The sequence below is a fragment of the Spodoptera frugiperda genome, chromosome 8, assembly GCF_023101765.2.
Source record: "Spodoptera frugiperda isolate SF20-4 chromosome 8, AGI-APGP_CSIRO_Sfru_2.0, whole genome shotgun sequence".
Classification (NCBI taxonomy): Eukaryota; Metazoa; Arthropoda; class Insecta; order Lepidoptera; family Noctuidae; genus Spodoptera; species Spodoptera frugiperda.
In genome coordinates this window covers 8,140,235-8,167,530 of record NC_064219.1, presented here as the reverse complement: position 1 = coordinate 8,167,530, position 27,296 = coordinate 8,140,235, and the positions used below count along the sequence as shown (strand labels likewise).

At 36.7% G+C, this 27,296-nt stretch overlaps 1 protein-coding gene across 1 annotated transcript in view; it reads right to left on the bottom strand.

Moving 5' to 3' along the window:
- Nucleotides 1-22,736, bottom strand: part of LOC118275515 (uncharacterized) — a 197,660-nt gene extending 174,924 nt beyond the window's left edge. The window contains exon 1 of the mRNA XM_035593505.2: nucleotides 22,572-22,736. Coding sequence (XP_035449398.2) covers nucleotides 22,572-22,573 — 2 coding nt within the window. The 5' untranslated portion in view covers nucleotides 22,574-22,736. The remainder of the gene's footprint in view (nucleotides 1-22,571) is intronic.
- Between the last annotated feature and the right edge of the window lie 4,560 nt (nucleotides 22,737-27,296).

Below are 27,296 nucleotides of genomic sequence, written 5' to 3'. Positions count from 1 at the left end.
CGAGAGAGAGTGTCAGACTCATACTGACTAAAATCCACCCCGTTACTACTCTTGCTTTTCCAGCCGAAACTGTGCCGGAGCCCCGGTAACCCGCATGGTGGTCCGCAACCACTTCTCTCCTTGAATTTCAAAATCAAGGGCATATCTTTTCTGGACTTTATTGATTTAAGAAAGAAAAAAAATCGCAAACAAAACGCACTTAAACTTGAAACACGTTCTTTGTTTGTTTATAGTATAAGTCGGTAAAAGAGCAGACTTATCATTTGATATTAAGCAATCGCCGCCTCCTATGGATACCCGAATCACTAGAGGCGTTACAAGTGCGTTGCCAGCTTTTTGGGGGTTAAGAATTTAAGGGTTCTTGGGGAATCGGGGATTGGGAAGGGAGGTAATTGGGCCTCTGGTAACCTCACTCACACAACGCAAGCGTTGTTTCACGTCGGTTTTCTGTGAAAATATACACGTAACATTGTTCATAATGCCAATTGTACACACTCGTTATATAGTGATTACCTCCGCGGAACGTACGTGTTGTCTGTTTGTGCACATTTTATGGAATTACATTGAATTTATGGCAGATTACTCACCCATTACGATTTGGGCAAACAAATTAATTACGCGAGTGTGTTCCGCATGTTTAATCAAAACATTGACGTGTTTATGTAAACTGAACCGAACGGTCTTTTGAATAAATATAAAGTATCTACTAGTCTGCCTTTCCAGGGTTTTAATTTCCAACATAACTGAAAGGATTTGACTGATCACCACATCACATCACATCAAATCAAATAAATAATAAATATCGTCACGTTTTTTATCGCCCACTGTACTTCCACGTCCAAACTTCTAACTATATCCGCACAATATATATAAAGTAATAAGATATTATATATTGTATATCGGTAGTATCATAAAATACTTTTTGTAGTAATATTAGTGGTTAGTGTAGCATGAAATATATCTTTATAAGAAGTGTTATTTTGATTATAAAACTGTAACTAATTGTATAACAAGTCGAGACTCAAGTTCGTGGAAAACCAACTATTTGTATTACTAATTGTATATTTATATAAAAAAATAGACGCACTAAACGAAAAGGAAAAATAAATACGTTCATCTATTAAATATAATATCATTCTCCAAACAAAAACAAGCGAGTAATTCTGTTAAACATATTGTTTAGTGTTCAAATAGAACACAGAACGTAATCACACGCTGTGTACCTAGGTACTTGTTTAGCACATAATTTTCTACCTAGGCAAACAGCCTAAACAAACAAGCGAGGTTTATTTACGTCCCTACATAAATATTCTGTTCGTTTAGTGCCTAGACAACGATTGGACGTAAATCTTTGAACAATCATTGCTTGAGTGATGGGCTGCAGTCCTCAATAGTCGAGGTTCGTGTCTTATAATAAGATTATAAGACATGAAACACTTTCTCTAGGAATGTCTATAAAAATCAATACAAATCTCTTCTGTTGCCGAGTAACTGACTGACAGACTGATATAAAACAGCTAAATCTGTTAGACGTAGGAAGCTGAAATCTAGGTCTTATAGTATTTTTCGTTTTTCTTGGAAAGTCTTGATGAATAATACGATTACCAAAGGAAGGAAACGCCCACACGAATAGTATATAAAAGATAATCAATTGTTAAAATAAAGTTTTTGTTAAAGATGTGATTATAGTATAGAATAACAGAAAATCCCATTTTACCACAAATTTGTAATCAGCGACATCTGTTGACAAGTGCATGAACGACGTCGATATTCAGTTGACAGCTACATGACATGTTGTTGACAGATGACAATTACGACATGAGTAGAGTGTTCAAATTCATTTGTCACACTAAATTAAAAATACTTGAATTGCGATTGACAAACTACACTCATGTCAAGTCTCATTTACTTTGTGGGTCAAATAAAAGGCCGCAGGTTTAAAAGAACCGTCTGTAACGTTTAAGCCAATTAAATTGGCTTTCATATTATTTTAGACACTTTTGGAAATAAAAACTGTGTGTTAGGCGTTTTGTATTGCGGGTCTGCGGACGGCAGAACCAGTCCGACCAGAACCAGTCCCATGCGTACGGTGCGTTGCGTTTCACGCGCCCCTCAAAGAGCCATCAGCCCATCGCAGATGGGGCCCAGTAGGGCTGACGCCTGATCCGGAGCTGCGGACTACCTAGTGGATTTACCGGGGCTCCGGCTAGAAAGGCAGGAGTAGGAACGGGGTGGTTTTTAGTCAGTAAGAGTCTGACACTCCCTCTCGCCTCACCCAAGGCGGGAGAAGTCATTAGACGATTTTTTCCCTTAAAAACGGCGTTTTGTACACCTCTGCTTACCCCAACCAGAAACAACAACCGCAATACACTATTTATCTACGCTAATGTATGTTATTTATGCAGCGTACTTATATAACAGCGATTGTTTATTGGCCGCAATAGTGGCTCGGTCAAGGTAAGACCAATAGTAAATGTTATGAATAGAAACGCAGCACGTGTAATCAATAAATAAAGTGCACTGACCACGTTACTTGCAACGGTCATGGCTGCAACTTTATACATTGTTTATATAACAGATTAGTTCTATACAAACTGTAAGATAAATATTCATTTCTAAGCCGAGTCTTCAACAGCGCATGACAATCTATTGCTAAACTATGAGCCTAGTCTACATAAGACTTACATTTAAGTATGGGAGAGCCATGCTTCGGTATGAATGGGCCGGCTCGACCGGAGTGATACAGATATCCTGACTGATACACAGAAAATCGACGTGAAACAACGCTTGTGTTGTGTTACGGAGACCTAATTACCCCTTCCTCAATAACACTTCATTTTCTAACCCCCAAAAAGGCAGCAACGCACTTGTAACGCCTCTGGTGTTTCGAGTGTCCATGGCCGGCGGCAATTGCTTACCATCAGGAGATTCATCCGCTCGTTTACCAGCTCAAAACATAAAATAAAATATCATAATATCAAATTACTGACAACAAATTAATAACATAACAACATATTAAAGTATTTATAACGATAAATATCAGTACAATACAACAATCTGTTCTGTGAATTTTATTGTATTGTATTATGTATCGTATGCACATTACACGTGGGTGCATACATATGTGCACTATGTATGTTTATATAGGAGATACACGTGTCTAAACTGCTGCACCTATAATGATGACATAATAAGTACTGTGGATTTTTTGCATATCAGATAAGTACATAAGTTGTATAGTTGATCGGGTGATAGCGAGCATGGATGTTTTGGCGATGGATCGTAGGTTTGATTCCTGGGTCGGAAAAGGCAATGTTATCGATATATGATGGTAGGTTTATTCCTAATTTTATCATTACAGACGCAATTTTGCAATATTTTTTATTGACTGCTTCGATGGCCGAGTGGTCGTAAGTGCGACTGCCAAGGATTGCCTGCGGCCTCGGGTTCAATTTCCGGGTCGGAAAAGAATTGCTGAGTCATTTTCGGTTTTTCGAAAACTTCTCAGTAGTAGCAAGGAGTTTGAAAATGTGCCCGGTACATGGCAATAGGCTCACCCTCTATTCCATTTGGACTTACAACATAAATTTTGAAAAGTAGGTGCACATTATACAGGGCTATAACGTGAACTTCTACCTACCCCATTCGGGATAAAAGGCGTGACGATTTTTATCGATCAACTAAATTGTCAGATCTTGGTCACTATCAGACTGAAATAACGGTTCAAAATGACCATTTGAACAAACATAAATTAAAATGAAACTAATTTCCCTAGTGTACAACTGATTGCTTCATTCACCTGCAGCACACCACTCGAACTGTTTCAGAGCTAATATCGAAGCAATTTCCTTGAAAGCTGCAACTATATAGCGCCATTTAACTTTATTTAATGACTGTGTGATTAAACGGAATTACCTTCTGAGCACTCCAAACGATTCTCTCTGCTATAACATTAGAGATAAGAATTAATATTCTTTGTTTCTTAATAAGATTATTATAATAAAAGTTAAGTTTTCCCAAATGACACTGTTATGATGGTGGTACCAAGCCTGTTTTCCTTAAAATAATCGGTAGGCAATCTTGTTTTATTTATCCACTGAGATTGCAGAAAATACTTACATAAGAATACCAAGTGTTGGAGAGCCATACTTCGCAGAAAACCGACGTGAAACAACGCTTGCGTTGTGTTTCGTTGTATGAATGAGGTTACCGGAGGCCCAATTATCTCCCAATCTTCCCAATCCCCGATTCCCCAACAACCCTTAAATTCTTAACCTCCAAAAGACGGGCAACGCACTTGTAATGCATCTGGTGTTTCGGGTGTCCGTGTGCGGCGGCGATTGCTTACCATCAGGTGATCCGTCTGCTCGTTTACCGGCTTATACCATAAAAAATCCTCACAATATGTCCTGTAAACATTGTCTATTCCTTTCAAACTCTTCCTTACCACCTCAACACGATTTGCCTTCCAATATAACGCTGGAAATCGGTCAATAAAACGCATAAATAATCTTCTAATAATACCATTTACAAAGTTCCTTTAAGGAGACAAAGAAACACATCTCTTTATTACATTAATCTCACATAAACGGTGGCAACAGAGGCAAGCCTAGTCATAAAACAAACACAATTTATCTGACCTTGCTAGAATGTGTCTACATTAATTTATTTTGATAACATTCGACATCAGAAGTAATCGTAGCTATTACGTAAGGGGAGGTTAACATGCGTATGTTACCTATTTAACCTGAAGTGTGAACAGCCCACGTAAGTCGCTTCTAGACCGCTGTTAATCGTCGTGGTTGTGCGGGAAAATGTCTGAAGAAAATTACTAGGCAGTGAGTCGGGAGAATAGAGGTGTCCTAACCTCTTTTATGGAGGGCGGGGTCAGATGGTTCGAGGTGAAACCTACGGTATATTTACCGGGATAATGAAATAGTTGGATGAAGAGAACCTTCTAGGAATTTTGGATTGCTCCAGTTATATGACTGGTATTAGTGTCTAGATAATTATTTCCTTACTTATTTAAGCTTGTATATCGATGCCTTCCATCCAAAAAAGGGTAAGTGACATTATTTCGATTATGAGTTATTTAGATGCATATTCGGAATTAGCTTATTTGTGTCTCCCCCATAAGTGTAAAATTCAATTTCGTAAAAAATGTCGCTTGGACGAAGTTTTGGTCGCAAGGCATCGGTGTGAAGCTTCAATGCCGCATACGACCCACGCATAGTGTTTTTCAACACCTATACAATGTCTGTCTAATTATTCAATAAAAAACTACATCAAACGCCGTATGCGCAACACATGTGAGACACAGTCATTAGTTATTACACGGTTGAAAAATTTTTCGCAAATGTTAATCTAATCTCTATCTAAGCCGTTAATTTGCTACAAGTTTTATAAATTCGTCTACCATTTGCATACAAAATAAATTAATATTGCGCTTACTATTCGAAATTGATCGAATTCGGAAATAATGATATGACAATAATATACGAAGATGTAATAGCTAAGCTGTGCAGACCGCACTATCAAATGGGCGTTAATGTTGCAATCGAAGAGTACGAAATTTCACAATTACAATGTCAATCGATTAGAATTGAATTCAAGAGTAAGCCTCCTGGTTGACAAAACGCCAGCACAAGACATTGACACACGTGATCAATCGAACATATACATACATACAGTTATACATAACATTAGTTATTAAGAAACTTATATGCCAGTAACGACCAAACTTGTCTCATTACGCACAGACAATCGTAAAACAAACACATATTGGAAAAACTTCGCCCTTACCCCATTGTTACTTTAGTTTTTTCTTATAGTTTCTGAACTAAAACTTTAATTTTGGTCGAATAAAGATTCTTTTAAGCTCGATTGCTTCTATTATTATCACATTATTGAGATGTAAGATTAAAATACGTTGAGAAAACCAAAGATTTAGGTTTTATTTGTTAGTAATAGAACAAAAATACTTTAATTTTATTATAACTTTCGTGAGACGTACTAAATTAATTATTATGTTTTCGGCTTACTCACGTAACTGTTTGACGAGGAACTCGACTAGTTTCAAGCCATGCTAAAGGCTCATATTTGAGAGCAGTATTCCAACATACGGCACGTCGGTAGCAACGCGACAGATGCCGCGTCGTGTGTCGTCAAACAGTTAATTAAGAAAATACTTTGTCAAAACTACACACAAATGATGGTATATAATATGACCCTCTTAACAATATAGTTAGTAAAAGCACTTCACATATTTTATTCTAGGATTAATTAGTTAAAAATCTTGATCACAGTTATAATCAAGTTGGTAGAGGAATGATAATATATTACAACAATACAAAGATCACTATATAACATACTACCCCATACTGTCCCAACAAACCGATTGCAAGAAAAAGCCGGCTAATTAACATTTCCCCCTAATTAGGTCGACATGAACACGAAAATAAGGGTAACCCAGAATAAAATTTCGCGTTAACATCCCCCACAGTTTTGATGGGGAGTAAAAAAAAGGATAATGTCATTAAAATTACGATCATTTTTGTAAACGATCGGCCTTCTTTGGACAAAGTTCTGGAAGCGAGGCGACGCGACCCCGAAATTTTCCTCATCGTAAAATGTAAGCAGCTTTATGAAAATTTCGGAGCGGCTTTGCGAAAACTTTGCACACATTACACATATTTTTTTATTAAAGAAAAGAAATCTAATATTTTAAGTACTGTCTAAAGTACATATTTGGTAATAGGTATTGACTTCCGTACAATGTGGTACTCACACCAATCAACAGCCTATAAGTGACCACTACTGACCAAATCTTCTCGGACCGAGAAGGTTTAAGCATTAATCACCACGCTTGCTTAATGCGGGTCGGCTTTCGTACGATACTCTACGATATGCCACGATAAATATATTTATTTAAAGAAACGTTGTCCCACACTAAGATTTTCTCCTGTATCATTAGTGCGTTTACAAACATCAAATTTCACATACACATGACACGCAAACCCGAAACAACAATTTGTGGATCACACAAAAAGTTGCTCCCGAACCCGCTACACGTTGTGCGGCAGGTTACCCCGTCAGCCGGTTAGTCCAGCTACCTCACCAATTAGAAGCTCAAGTCCCATAAACATACATAACCAAACGACACTAAAGCCTTGTATTCATGTTAAACATTTTGTTTAGCAACATGGTTGCATAAACTTGTTGCGGGCAACACCTATGTTGCGGAGTTGATCGCGCCATGCTGCAGAGTTGACGCCCGGCGAGCGAAAACATCAGTTTATATTAGTTTAAACAAAGTTTCCAGCAGCATTCTCGCTATTCATCAACAACGTTGATCAACTGTTGCTAAGCAAAATGTTTACCATGAATACGAGGCCTTAAACTCACGCCACCAGAGGGCATTAACTAAAAAACAATTCTCCATGCAGCTATTATAAAATCCATGTGACTAATATTTAACCAAACAATGGCTTGATGATGCAGATGTCCTTGCTTCTAGCGTCATTATACAATTGTATTCAACGAAGACAAATCATGATTACTACAAAATAAATGCATCTATCAGATCGGATTGTAATAGACTGTAAACAAACAGCTCGTGACACGCCATACATAGATTAGTTTATACGTACATATATACAATATATGTATGTATTTACAATGCATGTGGGCGATAATTATTATCTTTGATAAATGTAAGTAATGCAATCGAGGCAAAACTCAAACAAGAATGACTCATGGTGTTTTCTGTGTAAACAACCACTGTAGAGGTAAATGTACAGAAGGCCCATTTTATCGGAATATTGGTAAATAAGAAAGGTGGTGTAGGAAACCTAGGCTAAACTAGGCTTACCACATACCCTGGTAAGCAAAAAGGTTAAAGGATACTTCAAAAATAATTTATATGACAATGACAGAAGTTTAAAACGTATCAGTCAAATTGAATAAGCCAACTTTACGGGTACTGTTATGCACGATATACGTTTTTAAAGGGTTGAGGAGACAATAATACAAAATGATGCATTTTTTTGATTCCACATAACCACTACCAACCACAATTTTTAACTTTATAACATGACGCCAAACGCTATCATCAATGTTTTAATAAGGTGGGGGTTAAAAAGAGATAAACAGTACCTTATATCACTATCCAACCCCACAACAAGCTTCACACAAATTCACTCCTATAACTTACTACGTGTAGTAATGAAGAACACACAAACACACTTTCCAATTTATAATATTAGTATAGATTCGGACAGCAATTCTATTTTTGGAACCCAATGATGAAATTTAGCGCTTATGATTTATAATTTCATGGTCTTCCAGAAATAGGACGAAAATTGAATTAAATTTTAGTGCGCATTTCAAGTCTAGAAATAGCACAACCTAATTTATGTTGCATTATGAATAATGTGGTTTTCCAGTAAGTATTCCTATACAAAACTAAATCAAGGCTATCAATAGGTGGTTCCTTTAAATGAAACTTCTGTTTTACTTGCATTGTGTCGGTATACAGGGTGAAACTACCTATTATAAAGTACTTATATGCTATGTTCTTGATTTCCTATGTTATTGACAGCTTGTAAAGGCGTTGGCTATTGTTTTTTTATATTTTCCTGTCTTACTACAATAATAGCGTCTTTAGGTACGCGTCCACAGGCCCGCATCGTACGCACCGCACGCACCGTACGCAACGGATTTTAGTTTGTCTTGTATAGAAACTCATACAACTACGTCCACTGATCCGCATCGTACGCACCACATCAACAGCAATGCCTACATGCGATGCGTACTGTTGATGCCATACGGAATACGCACGATGCGTGCGATGCAGGCCTGTGGACGCTTACCTTTTATCACTCCAAGTTTTAACAATTTATTTAATTAATTAGACTAGAATATGTAGATTTTTAAAACCGATACCGTTGTGTCTTATTATAATTTTTATTTGTCACAAAACAAATTGTTTTACACATCTTCAATAATGATGATTGAAGATATTGCACATCTTCAATAATGATGATTGAAGATATTGCACAATACAATTAAAAAAAATAAACACACGTAGATAGTTGCACACAAATTTTAATAAAACACACACGTAGATAGCAAGTCAAGCACAAGCATTATATTTTCTTGTTTAGGCTGAATCCTGTCGTAACATCTTCATGTATAAATGTAGGACATGTATGTATGTACGCAATATGTAACAGAAGTGTCTAGTCTCACAATTTACGAGGTCAATGTATGCGTGTGACATTTTGCGAAGCGTCCGCGGACTATAGAACAGCTGGGATTCGCGGTTTACTTGTCAGTTGGTCTTATAAGTAAAAAATGCAGTACATTGACTCTTTACGTATTTGATTCTCATGCCTAAAATGACTAGGCAGAATCATCTTTGATCGAATCGAACCCAGGTGCACCTGTTGTAACAAAAAGTTGAAAAAGTTTTGTTGAATTTGAGTGCGTCTGTTATAATAAAAACGTTAAAAAAAATTGTTGAATTTTTCACAGTTATTTGACTATCGAACAGGAAACTAGGTACATAATTTATTCTAGTTATGCTATTTACACATAAAAATAACTCTACAAGAAGTTGTGGTAGCCCGGAGATTTAAGACGCCCGCTTCTCGTGCGTGCATGACGACGCAGGTGCGAAACCTGGGTACCAACGACAATTACCAATGTGACTTTTTCCGAGTTATATGTACTTTCTAAGATTAGTTACACATCGTGAGGAAACCTGGACTTATAATTTTTAATTATAAGTTTGAAATTACCAACCAGCATTGAGCAAGCGTGTGATTAATGCTCAAACGAGACGAGGCCTTTGGTTAGCAGTAGCCACTTATAAGTTGTTGATGATGATGAAACTACAATATCTATCTACGACAGAATTAAGATAGATCTAAAGGCGGGTATACGCTAGTCGAACCGAGCACGAGCGAAGCAGAAGCGGAGCCGTTGTCGGCTTCGTCGTTCGCAGCATCAAGTGTGGACGTACAACGAACCTACAACGATTCGTGGCTATTGGTTTTATATATGGATATCTCTATATATAAAAATCAATTGCTGTTCGTTAGTCTCGCTAAAACTCGAGATTGGATGGACTGATTAAGTTAATTATAGTCTTGAATTATTTATGGAAGTCCAGGGAAGGTTTAAAAGGTGGTTATATACATATATATTGATAGTTCATCAAAAACCGACAATAGACGGAACGCAGCCGAGCACGAACGAAATGCTCACAGCACGCTCGTTCGAGGAATCGAGGCTTGTAAGTCGGTTCACACTATACGAATTGTGTTCGGCTCGTGCTCCGCTCGTGCTCGGCTCTCCTAGCGTAGACGCACCTTTACATTTCTCAAGCATCAGGAGCGTGAAATAAAATTGACCGTGGCTTGTCCAAGTCTCCTATAAAGCAAGGCTAAAACAACACTGTCTAGACCAGTAGGTCTTCAAGGTAATAACCTTGAATTAGACAATATAATGTCCTATAATTAACCCTATTAATCTAGGTTCTAGGTTAATGAGATCAAGTAACAATTAGTATTCAAAGAAAGTACCTAAATTCTAACAGTTGCTTGTTGTCTTTTGAAATTAGTCTGTACTTAGTTTAACTTTTTTTGTTGGTTGTTTTGTTATTGGACAATTTTAGAAATTCGAATGTAGGAATGTTGTTTTTATTATTAGGTTGGAAAATATTAGGTTTAGTATTATGGCTTTGCGTAGAGCTGAAAATCGAGCTCAGTGGCGTGCCATTGGAGAGGCCTATGTCCAGCAGTGGACGAAAACAGGCTGATGATGATGATGATTATGGCTTTTGTATTTTTATTTTTGTATTATGGCTTTTAGGATATTGAAACTTTTAATTTATTTTACTTTTACACCAACAGTTAAATTGAGAATATTACAGTTTCAGAATTAAATAGAACTTGTCAAGCTAAGTTACATATTACTGAGATTATAATTACCTCGCCTTGTAATTACTATTTTTACTTGATACTAGATATTGTAGTTTAATGCTTACTGTGAATATATATAAAACTACTGAAATTACATATGTGACATATACAGTTAGTAAAACAGTCAAAGTCAAGTCAATTCTATTCAGTTAATAAGTGAGACAGACAAACCGATAACAAACTACTGTCAAGTGGCTAATTAAAAACATAAATTTAGGTTCCACAAGAAATCTAGTTCCAAAGTAAGCACTAATTAGTTTAAATATAGTGACAGTCAATAGGCCTTGTAACTAATTCTATAACCTTTTAAGGATAATCTTATAAGGATAGATATTTTAACTCAAGTCGGGTGGACGTACTTATGGTACTTTTCTACTAGAGATATTATGCTATGTAGCTATACATAGCATATCTCATATTTCATATATATAAATGTCTCTTCGCTACGAAGATGTAATAGCTATGCTGAGAATTACCATGTGACCGTTTAGTATCAGTGATACTAAGCTATGTTGTCCGCGAGGAAGATGCACAGGTCGAGTATTTGATGCACCTACCTGTCAGTAGTGGGGAAGCCATCCATAGCACACATCCATGCCACGCATGTTTCCACATAAAAAACATAACTTAACTGATTCCGTTTCTACCAGCGTTAAGCTATGTGTACTAATGAATATGATTCGTGGAAGCTAAACACGGATGCGTGCAATCATATTTACAAAATAGTTAATCTTAAGTCTTACACCTCTGTCTATCCCTTCTGGGAATGAGTCGTGATGTTGTATTTATAATTTGACCTTGTCTGATATCCGCAAGACGTTGAATTTCTGGACAAACTCTAGTGTAGCCGTAAACTATTAACAGATTGTAAGGTCAAGAAAAATCAACATTTTATAATGCGGCCATAAAACATAATACTACCATCTGTAGTAAACAGCTGGTCAGCATACATTCATGATTATGCTTCGATTCTCGAGATTTTTTAAGATACTAGCCGGTCAACGAGCAACAATCACCTGATGGTAAGCAATCGCCGCCGCCCATGGTCACCCAAAACACCAGACGCGTTACAAGTGCGTTGTCTGCCTTTTGGAGGATAGGCATTAAAGGTTTGTTGGGGAACCGGGGATTGGGAAAATTGGGAACGTGGATAATTGGGCCTCCGGTAACCTCAGTCGCACAACGCAAGCGTTGTTTCACGTTCGGATAAGCCAATTTATTGTACAAAGACTATAACGAACAAAAATACATTTATCTCTAGGTAGTAACGGCTTCTAATATTTCAGTTAAGATAAAATTATCCAGTGACAGTGACAACGAAGACAAGACTTCAAACTTCTTAATGTAAATCTTGGACTAGTGCCCAGTAGCCGACATAAAGCAACTGACCCTTTGTTCCACTGACCTGGTTGCATAATTTGGTAAAAGCAAACAACTTCTCCCTACGTGTTAAAGGAACAATAGGCATGAATATTGAAACACCATATTATCCATAATAGATAAGTAGATTTAAACTTTATTACAAAGTAACAAAGTTTAAAATGTTCTAAATATGTAATGTGAAGTACGAGTAGCAAGATCAAGATCATCAATCATTAGTTACTATGTGCCCTAGTGATAAAAAATGCTGCTATCCCTTTTTATCCTATGGTTTGAAACCATATAAAGTGTTGCCATCTCTTTCATCAGTTTCTCTTCTACACAAGTTTTGCTGGCTCTGATAATTAATGCTAATCACACGAACGAACAGACAAACCAACTGTTGACTTTTCTTATATTGATGTATAACATTTCGCTTCTATGTTACCCAAGGGAGTAGGCAGAAATACATCGCATGAATGTCGTTATAGAAAGTACCTGGAATTATTTAAATTACCTCTGATTCATTAGGAATGTATAAATCATAAAACGTCCATAACACAAGAAAAGACCTTTCCCTGCCATACAGTTCAGCAGCTACAGCTCCTGGCATCATAGCTTGATATAAGAAACTAAACTAAATTCCAGACCTTTTAATAGGTAGATAACACAATATCTTCAGATTTGTATGACTGAAACACACAATAGCCTTAAAACTCTTCCGATAGTGACTGACTGACAGACAACGCACAGCCAAAACTACTGGACCTAGAAAGTAAAACTTGACATGTATGTCCTTAGAGTGTAAGTGAGCACTTTTTATATAAAATTCTCACAGGAATGGGAAAAACGGGATCACCTCACTGTGACTCCTCTGGTGTTGCGGGTGTCCATGGGCGGCGCTGATCGATTACTCGTTTACCACCTATTCCATAAAAAAACCTATTTATACACACGAAGCCGCTTAAAGAATCTAACCTCGAATTCGACTGTCGCACTTGCATCCCCACAAACCTACAACTCTCGCATAATTTATGTTCATATTCCCATGATAGGAAATGGAAAATACAGGAAAGAAAGAAAAGATGGATGGCTTTTTTTGAAATGTGATATGAAAGAGAAGGGCCTGAGTGATGATATGACGTCGGGTGCGAAGGGATGGAGGCAAATAATATTGCTGAATGTTTATATTATCGGCTTATTCATGTAACTGTTTGACGAGGAACTCGACTAGTTTCAAGACATGCTAGAGGCTCATATTCATGAGCAGCTTTCCGCGACACACGATGCGGCGACTGTCGCGCTGCTACTGCTTATTATGTCTCACGAAAGTTGTATTAAAATTATTGCTGAATGTATTGTAATGACACTTAGCATAATTTTCAGTAAACTACGTTTAAAAAAACCGACTTCAACCTGCTCCTAACGGTAACAAACACGTTTCTGACAACCGCATCAAAATCGGTTCGGCCAATCGTGAGATAATCGAACATACAGCCTCAGTCAATAAAAGTCCCGTCAAAATCGGTCTAGCAATTTCAGAGATTTGCCAGAACAAACAGACAGACAAAAAATTTAAAAAATGTTGTTTTGGTGCATTTATCGCATTCATAGACAGACGTTATCATTATTATATCATTTATCGTATGTATCAATTACATAAAGTCATTATATAAAGTGGTTATTTCAATATTTCAAATAGACACTCCAATTTTATTTATTAGTCTAGATCTAGTCTCATTAATATCTTTCAAAAAAGCTAGGTGTGGAGTGCTTCTAATACTTACTAATGTATTAGTAAGACGGAAGTCCAAAGAAGTATGTATGGATCGCAGTAAGTAGCACGCCACGCTGTTTTTGCGTACCTTGTAAGATAATGTGCATTTTAATTAGTAATGCTTCAATGGAATGAGACGAACACAACGCAACTAACTAGTCGATCCGTTTGATGTTGTTCAACTTATTTTTTCTTATATTTTTCTCATCAGTAAAACGAACGAGTACAAAAACAGACGCAACAAAAAACTATATCGTGAATAAGTATAATATAGTGTTTACAATATTGTTAACTGCTTCGTTAGTCGAGTGGTCAAGGGGTCTCGAGTTCGATACCCGGGTCTGGCAAAGTATTACTGGGCTTTTTTCGGTTTTCGAAAATTTCTCAGTCAAAGTCTAGAAATGCATGGGACTTATAACACAAATAATGAAAAGCAAGTGTACATTGTATAGCGGCATTACGTGCCATAATATACACCTCTGCCTACCCCTTCGGGGATAAAAGGCGTGTAGTTATGTGTGTATAATATTTACAAAAGTAGGTACATTCACAAACAAATAATCTAATTCCAGAAAATTCCAAAGCCTATTTAGTTCTAATTGTTCCATTAGCCCTCAACTTTCACACACAGAGAAAATTCACAAATGAAATTATTTTCGAAAATAACAGGACCATTCACGTGTCGCTCCATTTGCCAGGATCTTTTGGATGCTGGAGGCAAAATATCAAATTGTGTTTGCAAATTAAGGCCGGAGCTTATTCCGGCCCCTTTAGGAGATTTCCAGCGTGGATACGTAATCTTGAAGATGTTATTTCATAAGAGACTTGGCTCCTCTTTATTTGTACAAGGAACATAAGTCTGTACTTTGCTAATATACCCTGAGGCTTTAGTTGCGTAAAGTTTACTGGGGAATGTAGGGAGTCTGCTTGTTTAGCTATTAAGAGATATTTTTACGGTATAAGCCGGTAAGCCGGTAGCAGATGGATCACCTGATAGTAAAGCTATCGTCGTCACCATTGAACACCCGAAACACCAGAGACGTCACAAGTGCGTCGTTGGTCTTTTGGGGGTTAGGAATTTAAGGGTTTTGGGGAATCGGGAATTTTTTTCAATCACACAACCAAACATAACGCAATCGTTTATTCACGTCGGTTTTTGTGAGGCCGTGGTATCACTGCGGTCGTGATGGCTCATTAGTGCCGAAGCATGACACTTAAAAGATGATGAAGATCCTATGAAAATGTAAGTCAAAAGAGTTAGATGGCAGTCAAATTAATTAATTTGTTCGACATAACAGTAAGCAATATTAAGATTTATCATTAAGAATTAAAATCATTTGCATATATTTTCGGTCCAGCAATCAATCACCTACTCTATTTCAAGTTCTCCGTATAGATAACACAAAACATCCTTTCATATAGAATCGATTTAATAACTGTTTAAAATTAAGTGCTCTACACAATACACATATCTGCTAACACAGCCCATACTAGATTACCAGATAGACGTTATCAATTTCACGGCCACTTAGCAATACATTAGCGAAGTACAAGCCTAAAGTGTAACAAACAAACTCACTTTAAAAGAACAAGCGAATAACAGATACCACCATACCATATTATGACAAGCCTATACACTCACACACCCACACACACAAACTAACAACACAACTGTCTATACATATTCTATCGCCCGTATAATATTTAGATCAATCAAAGAACGACTACACAAACTAGAAGTAAACTCCAAATTGTTTTCAACACCCTGACGGTTTTGTTCGAAACAGTTAGGACATGTGAGGAACAAACCGCGTATTGTACACGTGCCAACTCGGAAGATACATGGTGTTGAGTGTTGGTAGTACGTTGGAGCAACATTGTCAAGGTTTGCGACTATTATTAAATAGTGTGTCTGTTTATTGTACATGGCCACGGCTTGTACTGGCTGGTGGAAATGAATGCACTTGTTGTAGGTAAGTATTTATTGCCCTTTATTGGAAGAAGAATTAAAAAAAGAAAAAGCAATATGCAGTCAGTCCTATTTTGGCACTCAATAGTGTACAAGGAAGGTATGTAATCATTCTATCTTGAGTAATTCCATTAGCTTAACACTTTAAACGCCACGGGGGTCACCGGTGACGGACTTTAGCGGAGGATTTGCCTTCAACAAAGTCAAAGACATAAACAAAGGAACACGTAACAAAAGTGCAAATGCATATAAATAGTTATTGGCATCCATATTTTGATTAAATCATCCTACATCACACAAAAGACACGATGCCATTCATCCTAAATCTTACGATTTCAAAATTCTCTGTAGCTGCGAAAACGTTATTGTTATAATAAAAGTAGCGTAATAATTGCAATTCAATACTGTTACATTCATAGAAATTATTGTGAGCAATACTAAACTATAAATCAAACCCGGAAACTCGTGATCAACAGTTATCTGTCACTAACAATCACCACTAGAGATCAAATCAATGACATTTTTTATGGCATAAACCGTTAAACTAGCAGACCGATCTCTGATCACCCGAAACACCAGAGGCGTTACAAGTGCGTTGCCGGCCTTTTCGAGGCTAGAAAAATAAGGGTAGTTCGGGAATCGGGGATTGGACTTACACAAGACAAGCGTTGTTTCATCTCAGTTTTCTATGAAGCCGTGATACAAATTAGCTTAAAAGATTTTTATACAGTTTGTGTATTTTTTTTTTTATGCATCAAAGGAAATAAACACAAAATAATCCCACACACAATTAAAAAATGTCATAATAAGACAGTGCATGCAAAAAATTCTTTGTAGTGAAATTAGCGTAAAACAAAAAGATTTTTGTGTCGTTGAAAAAAATCTGGAACTAAATATATTGTGAAACTATGTTGGCATCGCAGCGTAGTAATTTATCTGTGAACAGACGCGGAACGGTGATGATGAATTGGGATTTCTTGGCGGAAGACAATAAAAAATTACATAGAAATTGTTTTGGAATGTGTGAAAAAATATAAAAAAAAAATACTGCTCGTGTCAAAACCATACAAAAGTCGTATAGCAGAAGGTACAAAAGAGATGTAAATAAGAACATCACTAATCTATGAACACATACATATTGCGAACACCTAATAGTCTAGTTTAGGTACTACTAGTCAAATTCAATACTTTTTTCAAAACATCAAAAACGATAGTTGTTAGTGCGTTATGACGTCATCAGATTTGTATGGCAAATACTGTTATTTGTATGGCAAATACTGTTGTTTTAATTTTCCTTATAACAAAATTTCGAAAAATAAGTATATCATGTAATCTATCATCATGAAATTTTTTTAAAAAGTCGAAATAATTTATTTTTGACTGAGGAAACTAAAACATTTTTTTTACATTTAATGGGTCGACGTTTTTATAACAATTTTCGAATGACTGCAGAAAATTAGGTATCTGCGGAAAATGATTAATTTTTTGTAATAGTTTAGTTTCATAGTTGTTCTCTAATTGATATAAGATGTGTAATAGGTACAGCAACTCTGTTTTGTGGCAATTATATATTGCAGAAAATATTTGCAAATGCTTAATCGGTTTCACTGGTTTCAGAATAAATTTAGACCACACATTTTTTTAGTTTTTTAAAAGACGTTGTCAACACTTGGATTTTCTTCTGTGTCGTGGGTGCGTTTATAAACATACATGTTCACACGTGATAACGGAGTACCCGAAACAACAATTTGTGGATCACACAAAGAGTTGTTCCGTTATTCAGTGTTACTAAACATTCCCACGTTACCTTCATTTCTGGCTGTTGATACATTACACAAATTTCCTCGAAAAGTTAAAAATATAGGAGAGATAGGTCTGTTTTGAGAATCGTTACAAAGGTTTCTCAAAACAGACAGATATCGAAATGAAAATATTTTAGAACAAAAATCAAACGATTTTCATTCATTCACTAAACGTTTGAACAACTTTTACCTTTTCTATTTTAAGACACGGAAAGCGGACAAAGTAAAAATAATACTTCTTCCGACTTCCTTGTTTACTTCAAGATCATAAAATAATCATACTTTATACTACTCCCATTCACCGTCCATAAAAATAATAAAAAATATAAAAAAACAATGCTTGACATTATAAGGTGGACTTCTGAACAGTGTTTAAGCCAAATACCATTTAGCACTATCTACCAAAAGAGTAGAAAACTCAATAGTGTTATTTATCTTAATCTCTTACATTGTATTTTGTTCAACTCTATAGACAAACGCAATTTCTCATTCGTAGTACAGGGATAGAATCGGGAGCTACGGACAACGTAACGTAACATATTACCGGGGCTCCGGCTCAAAGCAGGAAAAGGAACGTGGTGATTTTTAGTCAGTAAGAGTCTGACACTCCCTTTCGCCTCACTCAAGGTGGAATAAGACATTGGATGATTTTCCCCGCTCAAAAAAAGGGTAGAATAAACGTAGATAGTCTTGTAATTAGCATCTCCCTTTACTATATGGGACTTATAACATACTAAAGTCTCAAATCTGTCCATCTCAGTGTACTTCTTGCTACGAGTATGAAAACGTGACGTCATACATTCCATAACAAGTACTTAGATGAGATTGCACTGCGCAATATTTTGACATGTAAATACAACCGTTCTCCTTGACTACTTGTAAATCAGAATCGCTATCACTAGTACATGTTAGTACTGACATTGCAAAACCCATGTAACTGCGAATAAAAAATTCGACGCATATGGGTCTTGTTACAAAATCTATGTTCCGTGTTATTAAATGTTCATAATACCGAACTGACTTGAAACGTGAACGTGAAACGGCCTCACCGAAAATGGACGTGAAACAACGCTTGTGTTGTGTTTCATTGTGTGAGTGATTTCCCCCCTTCCCAATCCCCGATTCCCCAACAACTCTTAAATTCCTAACCTCCAAAGGGCCGGCAACGCACTTGTAACGAAACCTCTGGTGGTTCAAGTGTCCATAGGCGGCGGCGATTGCTTACCATCAGGTGATACGTCTGCTCGATTACTGGCGTGTACCATAAAAAAAACATATTACTCTTACACTTGGGAGCCCAAGGTGACGATAATGTATCCTACTCTGCTACCATCATGACTATCACCAGCTCTCCAGTGATTATTTCATAACCCCGTGCCAGTTATTTCTCAAAAAGGTATACGGAGATGTACCGCCTTAGAAATTACTTTTCGCAGATAATAAATCTCATTTTCTCAACGATTACAAAGAGGATTTGTTCTATTATAAAGAAGGTATTGTAACGGCAGAAAAGTAAGTTAAGGAAAAAAATACTAAATTGTTTTCTTGTAGGTTAATTAGGTTAATGCCGCACTCAGGGACATTTAATGATTACTTAAACTATTCCTTAGTAACGATTTTGTTCCGAAAACAATTGCTAAGGACTGGGTTAAGTAACCATTAAATGACTCTAAGTACGGGAGTTAGTGCTTTAAATAAGTAACAATATTCTTACATATTGTAAAGCCACTGCTAACCAAAGCCTCTTCCCACAAGGAGAGGTTTAACCTTTCGTCTGCGGGTATATGAGACAAAAATAGAATACACATTGTGTCTCGCACTGATCAGTGCTTCAGCATACGATGGGTTAAGCATCAATCATCACGCTTGCTCAATGCGGGTTGGCGATTTCAAACTTATAATTAAAAAATAGTTATAAGCCCAGGTTACCTTCACCGTTTGTCAGCGGTGTCTAAATAATATAAGATAGTACATTATAACTCGGTAAAAGTCATATTGGTAATTGCCGTTGGTAGGTTTCGAACCTAAACTCTCATGCATGAGAAATGCGTCTTAAACCTCCGGGCCACCTCGACACTTATTTACCTATATTAACATTATACTTATCTACATCCGAATACACTACAAACAAACATAAATACATATATATTAAATAGATATAATATCTAATGGTTGTCACCGAAAACTCCATTGTTGTACCTGTCATCAAAGGCGACATTATATTATGATAATTAGCAATTACAATATGTAATGCTATACAAGGCTATTAATTAATTAATGCCGGCTATAACAGCACATTGTAAACAATATCGCGACTAGTTTACATAACGTTTGTATTCGACCCACGTTGGGTAACTAACATAGTGCATTACTGTGATTTTTTTCCTCAAAGAGCTGCTGTGATGACCTTTTTTGCATGTAAACGAGCAGATAAATCACCTGATAAGCGATCAGCGCTGCCCATGGACATCCAAAACACCAGAAGCGTTACAAGTGCGTGCCTTTTGCCGGAGAGCCACGAATGGACCGGTACGACCGAAATGATACCACGGCCTTACAGAAAACCGACGTGAAAATACGCTTACGTTAATTCCTTGTATATTGTGAGATTATCGAAAGATCGGTCGCGAAGGGGTAGGCTCAACTACCCCGCTTCGCAATCTTCTTAATCCACGATTCCCCAATAACCCTTAAATTCGTAACCCCCAAAAGGGTAATGCACTTGTAACGGTTCTGATGTTTCGGGTGCCCATGGGCGGCGGCGATTGCTTACCATCAGGTGATCTATCGGTTCGTTTACCGGCTTATACCATAAAAAAATCTTCGGGACTACTGGTCCGATTTGAAAAAAATCTTTTTGTGTTGAATAGTCAATTTATTTTAGACTGTATAACATCACGCTACGATCAATAGGAGCCGAGCAGAGTGGGTAAAACCACGCGGAAGTAGTAATTACACCATATGTTACATCACTTTACATCACCATTATATGTTACGCCATATTTTTGCCAGTTACCTGTAGGCACATGTGTTATCAATCAGTACCATTTGCACGGTCCCTATGCCCTTACTGATAAACTATCTAACAGTTCATGCCTTAGTATATTAGCTTTTTTTCAGGTTTTTCGTAAATATCTCAATGGTAGCACGGAGTATGGAATTGTGCCCGGTATATGACAATAAGCTCACTCTCTATTATATGGGTCATACATATAACACAAATGGTGAAAAGTCAGTGTACATTATACAGAGGCATAATGCCACGTAACGTGCCGTAACGTTTAGGTCCACCTCTGCCTACCCCTTCGGGGATAAAAGGCGTGACATTGCATGAGTAACAAACCATTCATCCTCACAAACGTTTGCAGTCAAAATATTGGTATCTAATAAGCTTAGTAAGACATTCTTCACATAACTATAAGCTGATATGCCTATAAGGATACAAATATGTAGATAATAACACAAAGTATTTTCTTGTGTATCGGCTACACAAATAAGGTAAATCTCCCTCACTAGCAGTTACTCATGCATTCATGCGCATTATTATATGGAAACGGGATTCGGATATTATGACAAACGAAACCTTTTTTCTACTCTTGTATGTTTATGTTTCATGAAGGAACCATTATGTATGTCTATGTACTTTTTATGTATACGATTTATCTTGAGTGACATATATACTTCAATTAACGCAACGAAACGACACGCCTTTTATCCCCGAAGGTCAATTTTTTTCGAAACATCAAAAACATATTTTCTATGAACTTGCAACCACTCGGCCAACGAGGCAGTCTATTATATCTATGTACTATTTATCTTGACTGCCTCGTTGGTCGAGTGAAAAGTCGTAATAATTTATTTTTGACGACTGCCGAAGGAATAGAGGTCTCGGGTTCAAAGACAAAGTCAAAATCATTTATTTCAAATAGACCAGGAAGGCACTTTTGAACGTCAAAGCAAAGAGGGTTCGATTCCCAGGTGGGAAAAAGAATTACTGGGCTTTTTTCGGTTTTTCGAAAATTTTCAATAGTAGCACGGAGTCTGGAATTGTGTCCAGTATATGGCAATAGGCTCCTCTATTACATGGAACTTATAACACACATGGTGAAAAGTGTACATTGTATAGTGGCAATACGTGCCGTAAAGTGCACCTCTGTCTACCCCTTCGGAGATAAAAAGGCGTGACGTTATGTTGTTGACTATTTATCTTGAGTGACATACTTCAATTAAATATCTAATTATTTGTTGCATTTGTGTTACAAGTTATATTTCAGTCGTGACCTTGAACTGCTAACAGTGCTTTCGATATTGGAATTTCGAACATTATTACGACTGTAGAAACCGCTAATTTACTCTTAGGACTTGTTTCACAATGTCTGTATAGGGTCTATGTATCAGATAATTTTGAATTAAGAATGTAATTTATACGCACTATCTGTCACATAAGTTTATCACGCACTTATATGAAGGTAGTGAAACAGCCGTTTAAAATGCATTAAGTAATTGATTTAATCGTATGACAGAAGAAATCAGTTACTTTGTAACACAGCTACCCACATTTTTTATCATCCTTTCCTGTCAATTACGAGCAACTGTCATCTGGTTTCGATGACTAACAACCGCATAAAAAATGTCCGTACTATCGCCCGTCATTAATAAAATCATACTTAATTACTCACATTGTGATTTCCGATGACGTTCACAGCTGATGAACAAAGAACATTCCAATGTAACACTTATTTGCGCACTGTAACACTCGACATCGTATTTACACTCGCGATCACGAGAACAACGGACACAGATCGCACGTCCACTCACTACGGCCGATGCCGGGGTACTGAAGCTTTGATGCTGCAAATGAAAATCGGGGTGAATTTTCCCACCCCTATGCGTAACACTTAGAGCTCGCAACTTAACGCGCCGACACTTGATACGGTCAATCGGTCATTGTTCTTTTAACTTAAGTACTTTAGTATGGAAGTATGGTGCGTGGATTATATTTTAAAACTTTGGAGAAAAAAAATGTTTCGAGTTCGCAACAGATAGAAAAACTATGTGTTTGACCTGTGGCCTTGGCCATCATTCTCAAGGTTATCAGGGCTGCTACACGTTAACCGTTTTGCTATAAGTACCATAAATCGTAGCATCTACTACTAAGATTTACGATGATCTAATATACCTGTTTCCTTTTATAGAACTTATTAATCTTATCATAGTGAACGAGAAAAATGCCTATACATTTTTTTTGGAATAAATTACCTATTTTAAGTTTTTTTTTTTTCTTATTTTAAACTTGATTTCTACATGATAAAATCGTTGATATATTTTTTGGACTGATAATTTTATTTTTATAAAAAGAAATAATAGCTATATCAAATACAGGCCGTTGTTAAAACACGAGTATTTGTTATAAAAAAAAAGTAGGTATATTTTATCTGTGCCCGCAGCCCTGATGGCTAAACAAACCCATTGTTCAAATTTGGAAGAGTTGGATATTGTAAAAAAAAGTTAAGCATAATTTACCATGGATAAGTAGATATTTGATAGTTTATGGTATATTGTAATATCAATGGAAGTGATATACAAAGCAGTCGTTTATAAGAGAGTAGCTAGAAGTAAAAAATGTATTGAATGTTTTTTTACCATAACAACACTAAGCTGTTGGGTTGATCCAAGTCGTAATCAATAAACCACATAATTTCAATGTAAATTGATTTTGGTTTTTTTTTTAAGAAATAAGCCGGCAAATGAGCAGGCGGATCACCTGATGGTAAGTCAAGTACAAGTGTGGTGATTTTGGTAAACAGTCACAAATTTGAAAAAGTTTGGGATATAATAGAGATGAAGACGGGGTATGAAAATTAAAAAAATATTTAGTCCGTCAGTTCGGTAATGAACAAATATTAGACATGTATTTTTTTTATTTTATCGTGTAAGATAACGAACGATACTTGGATATAATGAATCAAAGTTTGGGAGTGGGAGCAAATACGTCTTTTCTACGTTTAAAACATACCTAGAAGCGACGTCACACGACATTTCAAAGCTTTAGCTCCGTAAGAATATATACGTGTCCAATGTTTTAAATAGATGTACAAGACGGACATAAAAATAAAAATTAGTCATTTACCTAATTACTTATAACAAAAGATATAATATTTATAATACCAGTGTAGTTGTATGAGTGCTACATATCATGTAATACTAGCTTCTGCCCGCGACTTCGTCCGCGGAAAATTAAAAAAATTAGGGTTGTACTACCCCTAACATTAAGGGGGATGAAAAATAGATGTTGGCCGATTCTCATAGATACCGGATAAGCACAAAAATTTCATCAAAATCGGTCTAGCCGTTTCGGAGGAGTATGGCAACGAAAACTGTGACACGAGAATTTTATATATTAGATATAATTTATTAAGTAGATATATCCTACTGTTGTTTACCAGTTAGCAAATACATATAGACAAATCAATTGACCTTTTCTCAAGCACCGATTCTTGAAGTATCTGAGTCATGTCATATATTTAAGTATGCTAATTATGTAACCTGGTTACTAAGCCGCAATATTACGGTATTGCGGTTGTCAGCAGTGCTATAATTATAACTAATTTCCGCCAACGGGTTTGCCCGCGTTCGCGGCTTTAGAATAAAGAGTCGCGTATGTGTAATTCCAGATTATAATCAACCCCTGTTGCAAATTTCATATCGATCCCTTCAGCCATTTTGACGTGAAGAAGTAACAAACAAACATACAAACTTTCGCATTTATAATATTAGTAGGATTATAAAAAAAGTAATTCGACAATACGTCTCTAAAATGTAGGCTACACACGCGTGCGTACTAGTTTTGTTTTTGTTAATATCAGCATAAAGTTTGATATAAATAACTTCGCTGAATAATTTATTAGTACAGTGTATGTCAATGTGTTTTTTACCTTTCTTTTCTTGCGCAATAAGCTGAATTAACATGTTTTATTATAAAAAGTGAAGTAACGATAATATGTAACATTGCATAATGTTGACATGCTTTCGCCAGTTGTGTTATTTGTGCCTTAAGCACTTAGTAGGGCTGATGCCTGATCCGGAGCTGCGGACTACCTAGCGGGTATACCGGGGCTCCGGTTCGAAAAGCAGGAGTAGGAACAGGGTGGTTTTTAGTCAGTAAGAGTCTGACACTACCTCTCGCCTCACACAAAGTGGGTGATGATTATATCCCCTAAAAAAGGCAGAGAAAGAATTTTAGACTACTTCTTAAGGGAAAATGACTAACTGCCAATTTCATTAACCAATCGTCAATCCAACATCAATGATTGATCTTCATTTTTGACAGAAAATGTATAGAGCTAATATCAAACACTTTATATTGAAATCGGTTTTTGAAACCGTTATAAGAAGAGTTCTATAATCTGACCCAGCCTGTCTCATTCAAACCCTCCTCAATGACATCGCTGTACCGAGGTCAGTTCGAACCCCACAGGGGATCATTCAGCTTGTATGTTTTAGATTTTAGTTGCCACGACTGAGCCTTTATTTAAATATCACCATAGGGAAAGTCCAGTTAAGCATTCGACAACCTTAGAACACTGAACTACAAATAATGCTAACATTATTAAAATTGTCGATTGAAAAATGACACCTATCATTTTCATGATAAGGTCGATTTAGATTTCAGTCATGATCGTCCCACTGTAGGGTCAAGGCCTGATAAGGTCGATATCTGTATAAAATTAATAAACCTATCTAAACATTTCGCAACACTGCTCTACAAAATTGTCCATTGATAAATGACACCTACCATTCTCATGATAAGGTCGACTTTACATAAAATTACAAAACCCATCACACAGTTTTACTTCACTTTACTAACTAATATTTGACGAAGTCACCTGTTACACACAATTTTTTTATCAAGCTAATCTATTTCGTTCCGTGCGAGGATTTGCCTTAACAAAACACTAGCTGAGAGTGCGGTGTGCTCAATCTCTCAAGTGACAGGTCCCACACATAAGAGGCTGCTACTCTGCTAGATAAAGTTATTGTGCTATTCGTCTTATGCGGCCTCGGTTAACTTGACTGTACTTGTGCAAACTGAAACTGGAGTTTGTGTGGACTATGTAAATGCAATAAGCAATATATGTACTCCCTGTATTAGTTTGTTAAGTAGCGAAATGGCAGGCACTGAGTCGAACAAGGTTTGTCAAAAAGTTTTTTTTACTTAATAGGATGATGGCCACACTTTCGCCTGATGTTAAGCGATGATGTAGCCGACGATGGAGCACGCCTACCTATAAGCAACCTGTTCACTCGGGACTTGAAGACACCCAAGTTGTATTTTACAGGAAACACAGACTCTGGCAACCACCCCGTTCCTACTCCTGCTTTTCGACCCGGAGCCCCGGTAAACCCGCTAGGTAGTCCGCAGCCCCGGATTAGGCATCAGCCCTACTGGGCCCCATATGTGGTCGTTTGATGGATCTTTGAGGCGCGCAAGAACAGAAGTTAAGGTAATAAATTATTCATATTATCAACGCTAATCTCGCTCAAAAGATCAACGACCGCGCAAAAGGCCTACTTCCTAAAATAACCCATTACATGTATCCATGTAATTAAATATCGCTTGAATTTCTTGCTTAATTAAGGCGTACGGATACATTTGTTATTAATTACCTTAATTGCATTAAGATACACAGTAACTTAATATTAACGATTGAAAAAATCTTGGGTAAAGTTTAAAGTATTATTTATTTCGTCACGCCTTTTATTCCCGAAGGTGTAAGCAGAGGTGTAGATTAATGCCACTGTACAATGTACACCCAGTTTTTACAATTTATGTTATAAGCCCCATCAACGAAACTATGTAACTAAGAATTGTATTGTGAACTCGATAGAAAAAAATGTAACCGTAAATGTACCTCGCTCGTTCTTTTCCATAGTTAGCAATCAACACTTTGGAATAAGCAAATAGCTTAACTTAACTTTTTTTATTTTGTCTTTCAATAATGCCTTCCCTGTCTAATTGATACAAATGAATTTGCGTTTTGACTATAGGTCATTACCAGATCCTGGGCCCTTGTAAAAATGATACCCATCACGATAAAATTATTATGATTTCCTATCACCATACAAAAAATAACCTTAAAATCGACTACTAAGCCACAAAACTAATTATGAAACTAACTGAAAGACAATCACTGAAATCGAATTTCACCGTGGTAGCGCAACGCTTCGATGTTTGCATAATTATTTAACAAAAATGAAAAGCTAACAAACTGACTGGGTGTACGTTAACGGGAACTTGTTACCGACTATGGAATGAGAAAGATATTTACCCTACTATACAGTATGTTAACTAACAGAGGGCGTTCCTTGAAACTCCTTAATCTATATCATTAATAGATTAAAAT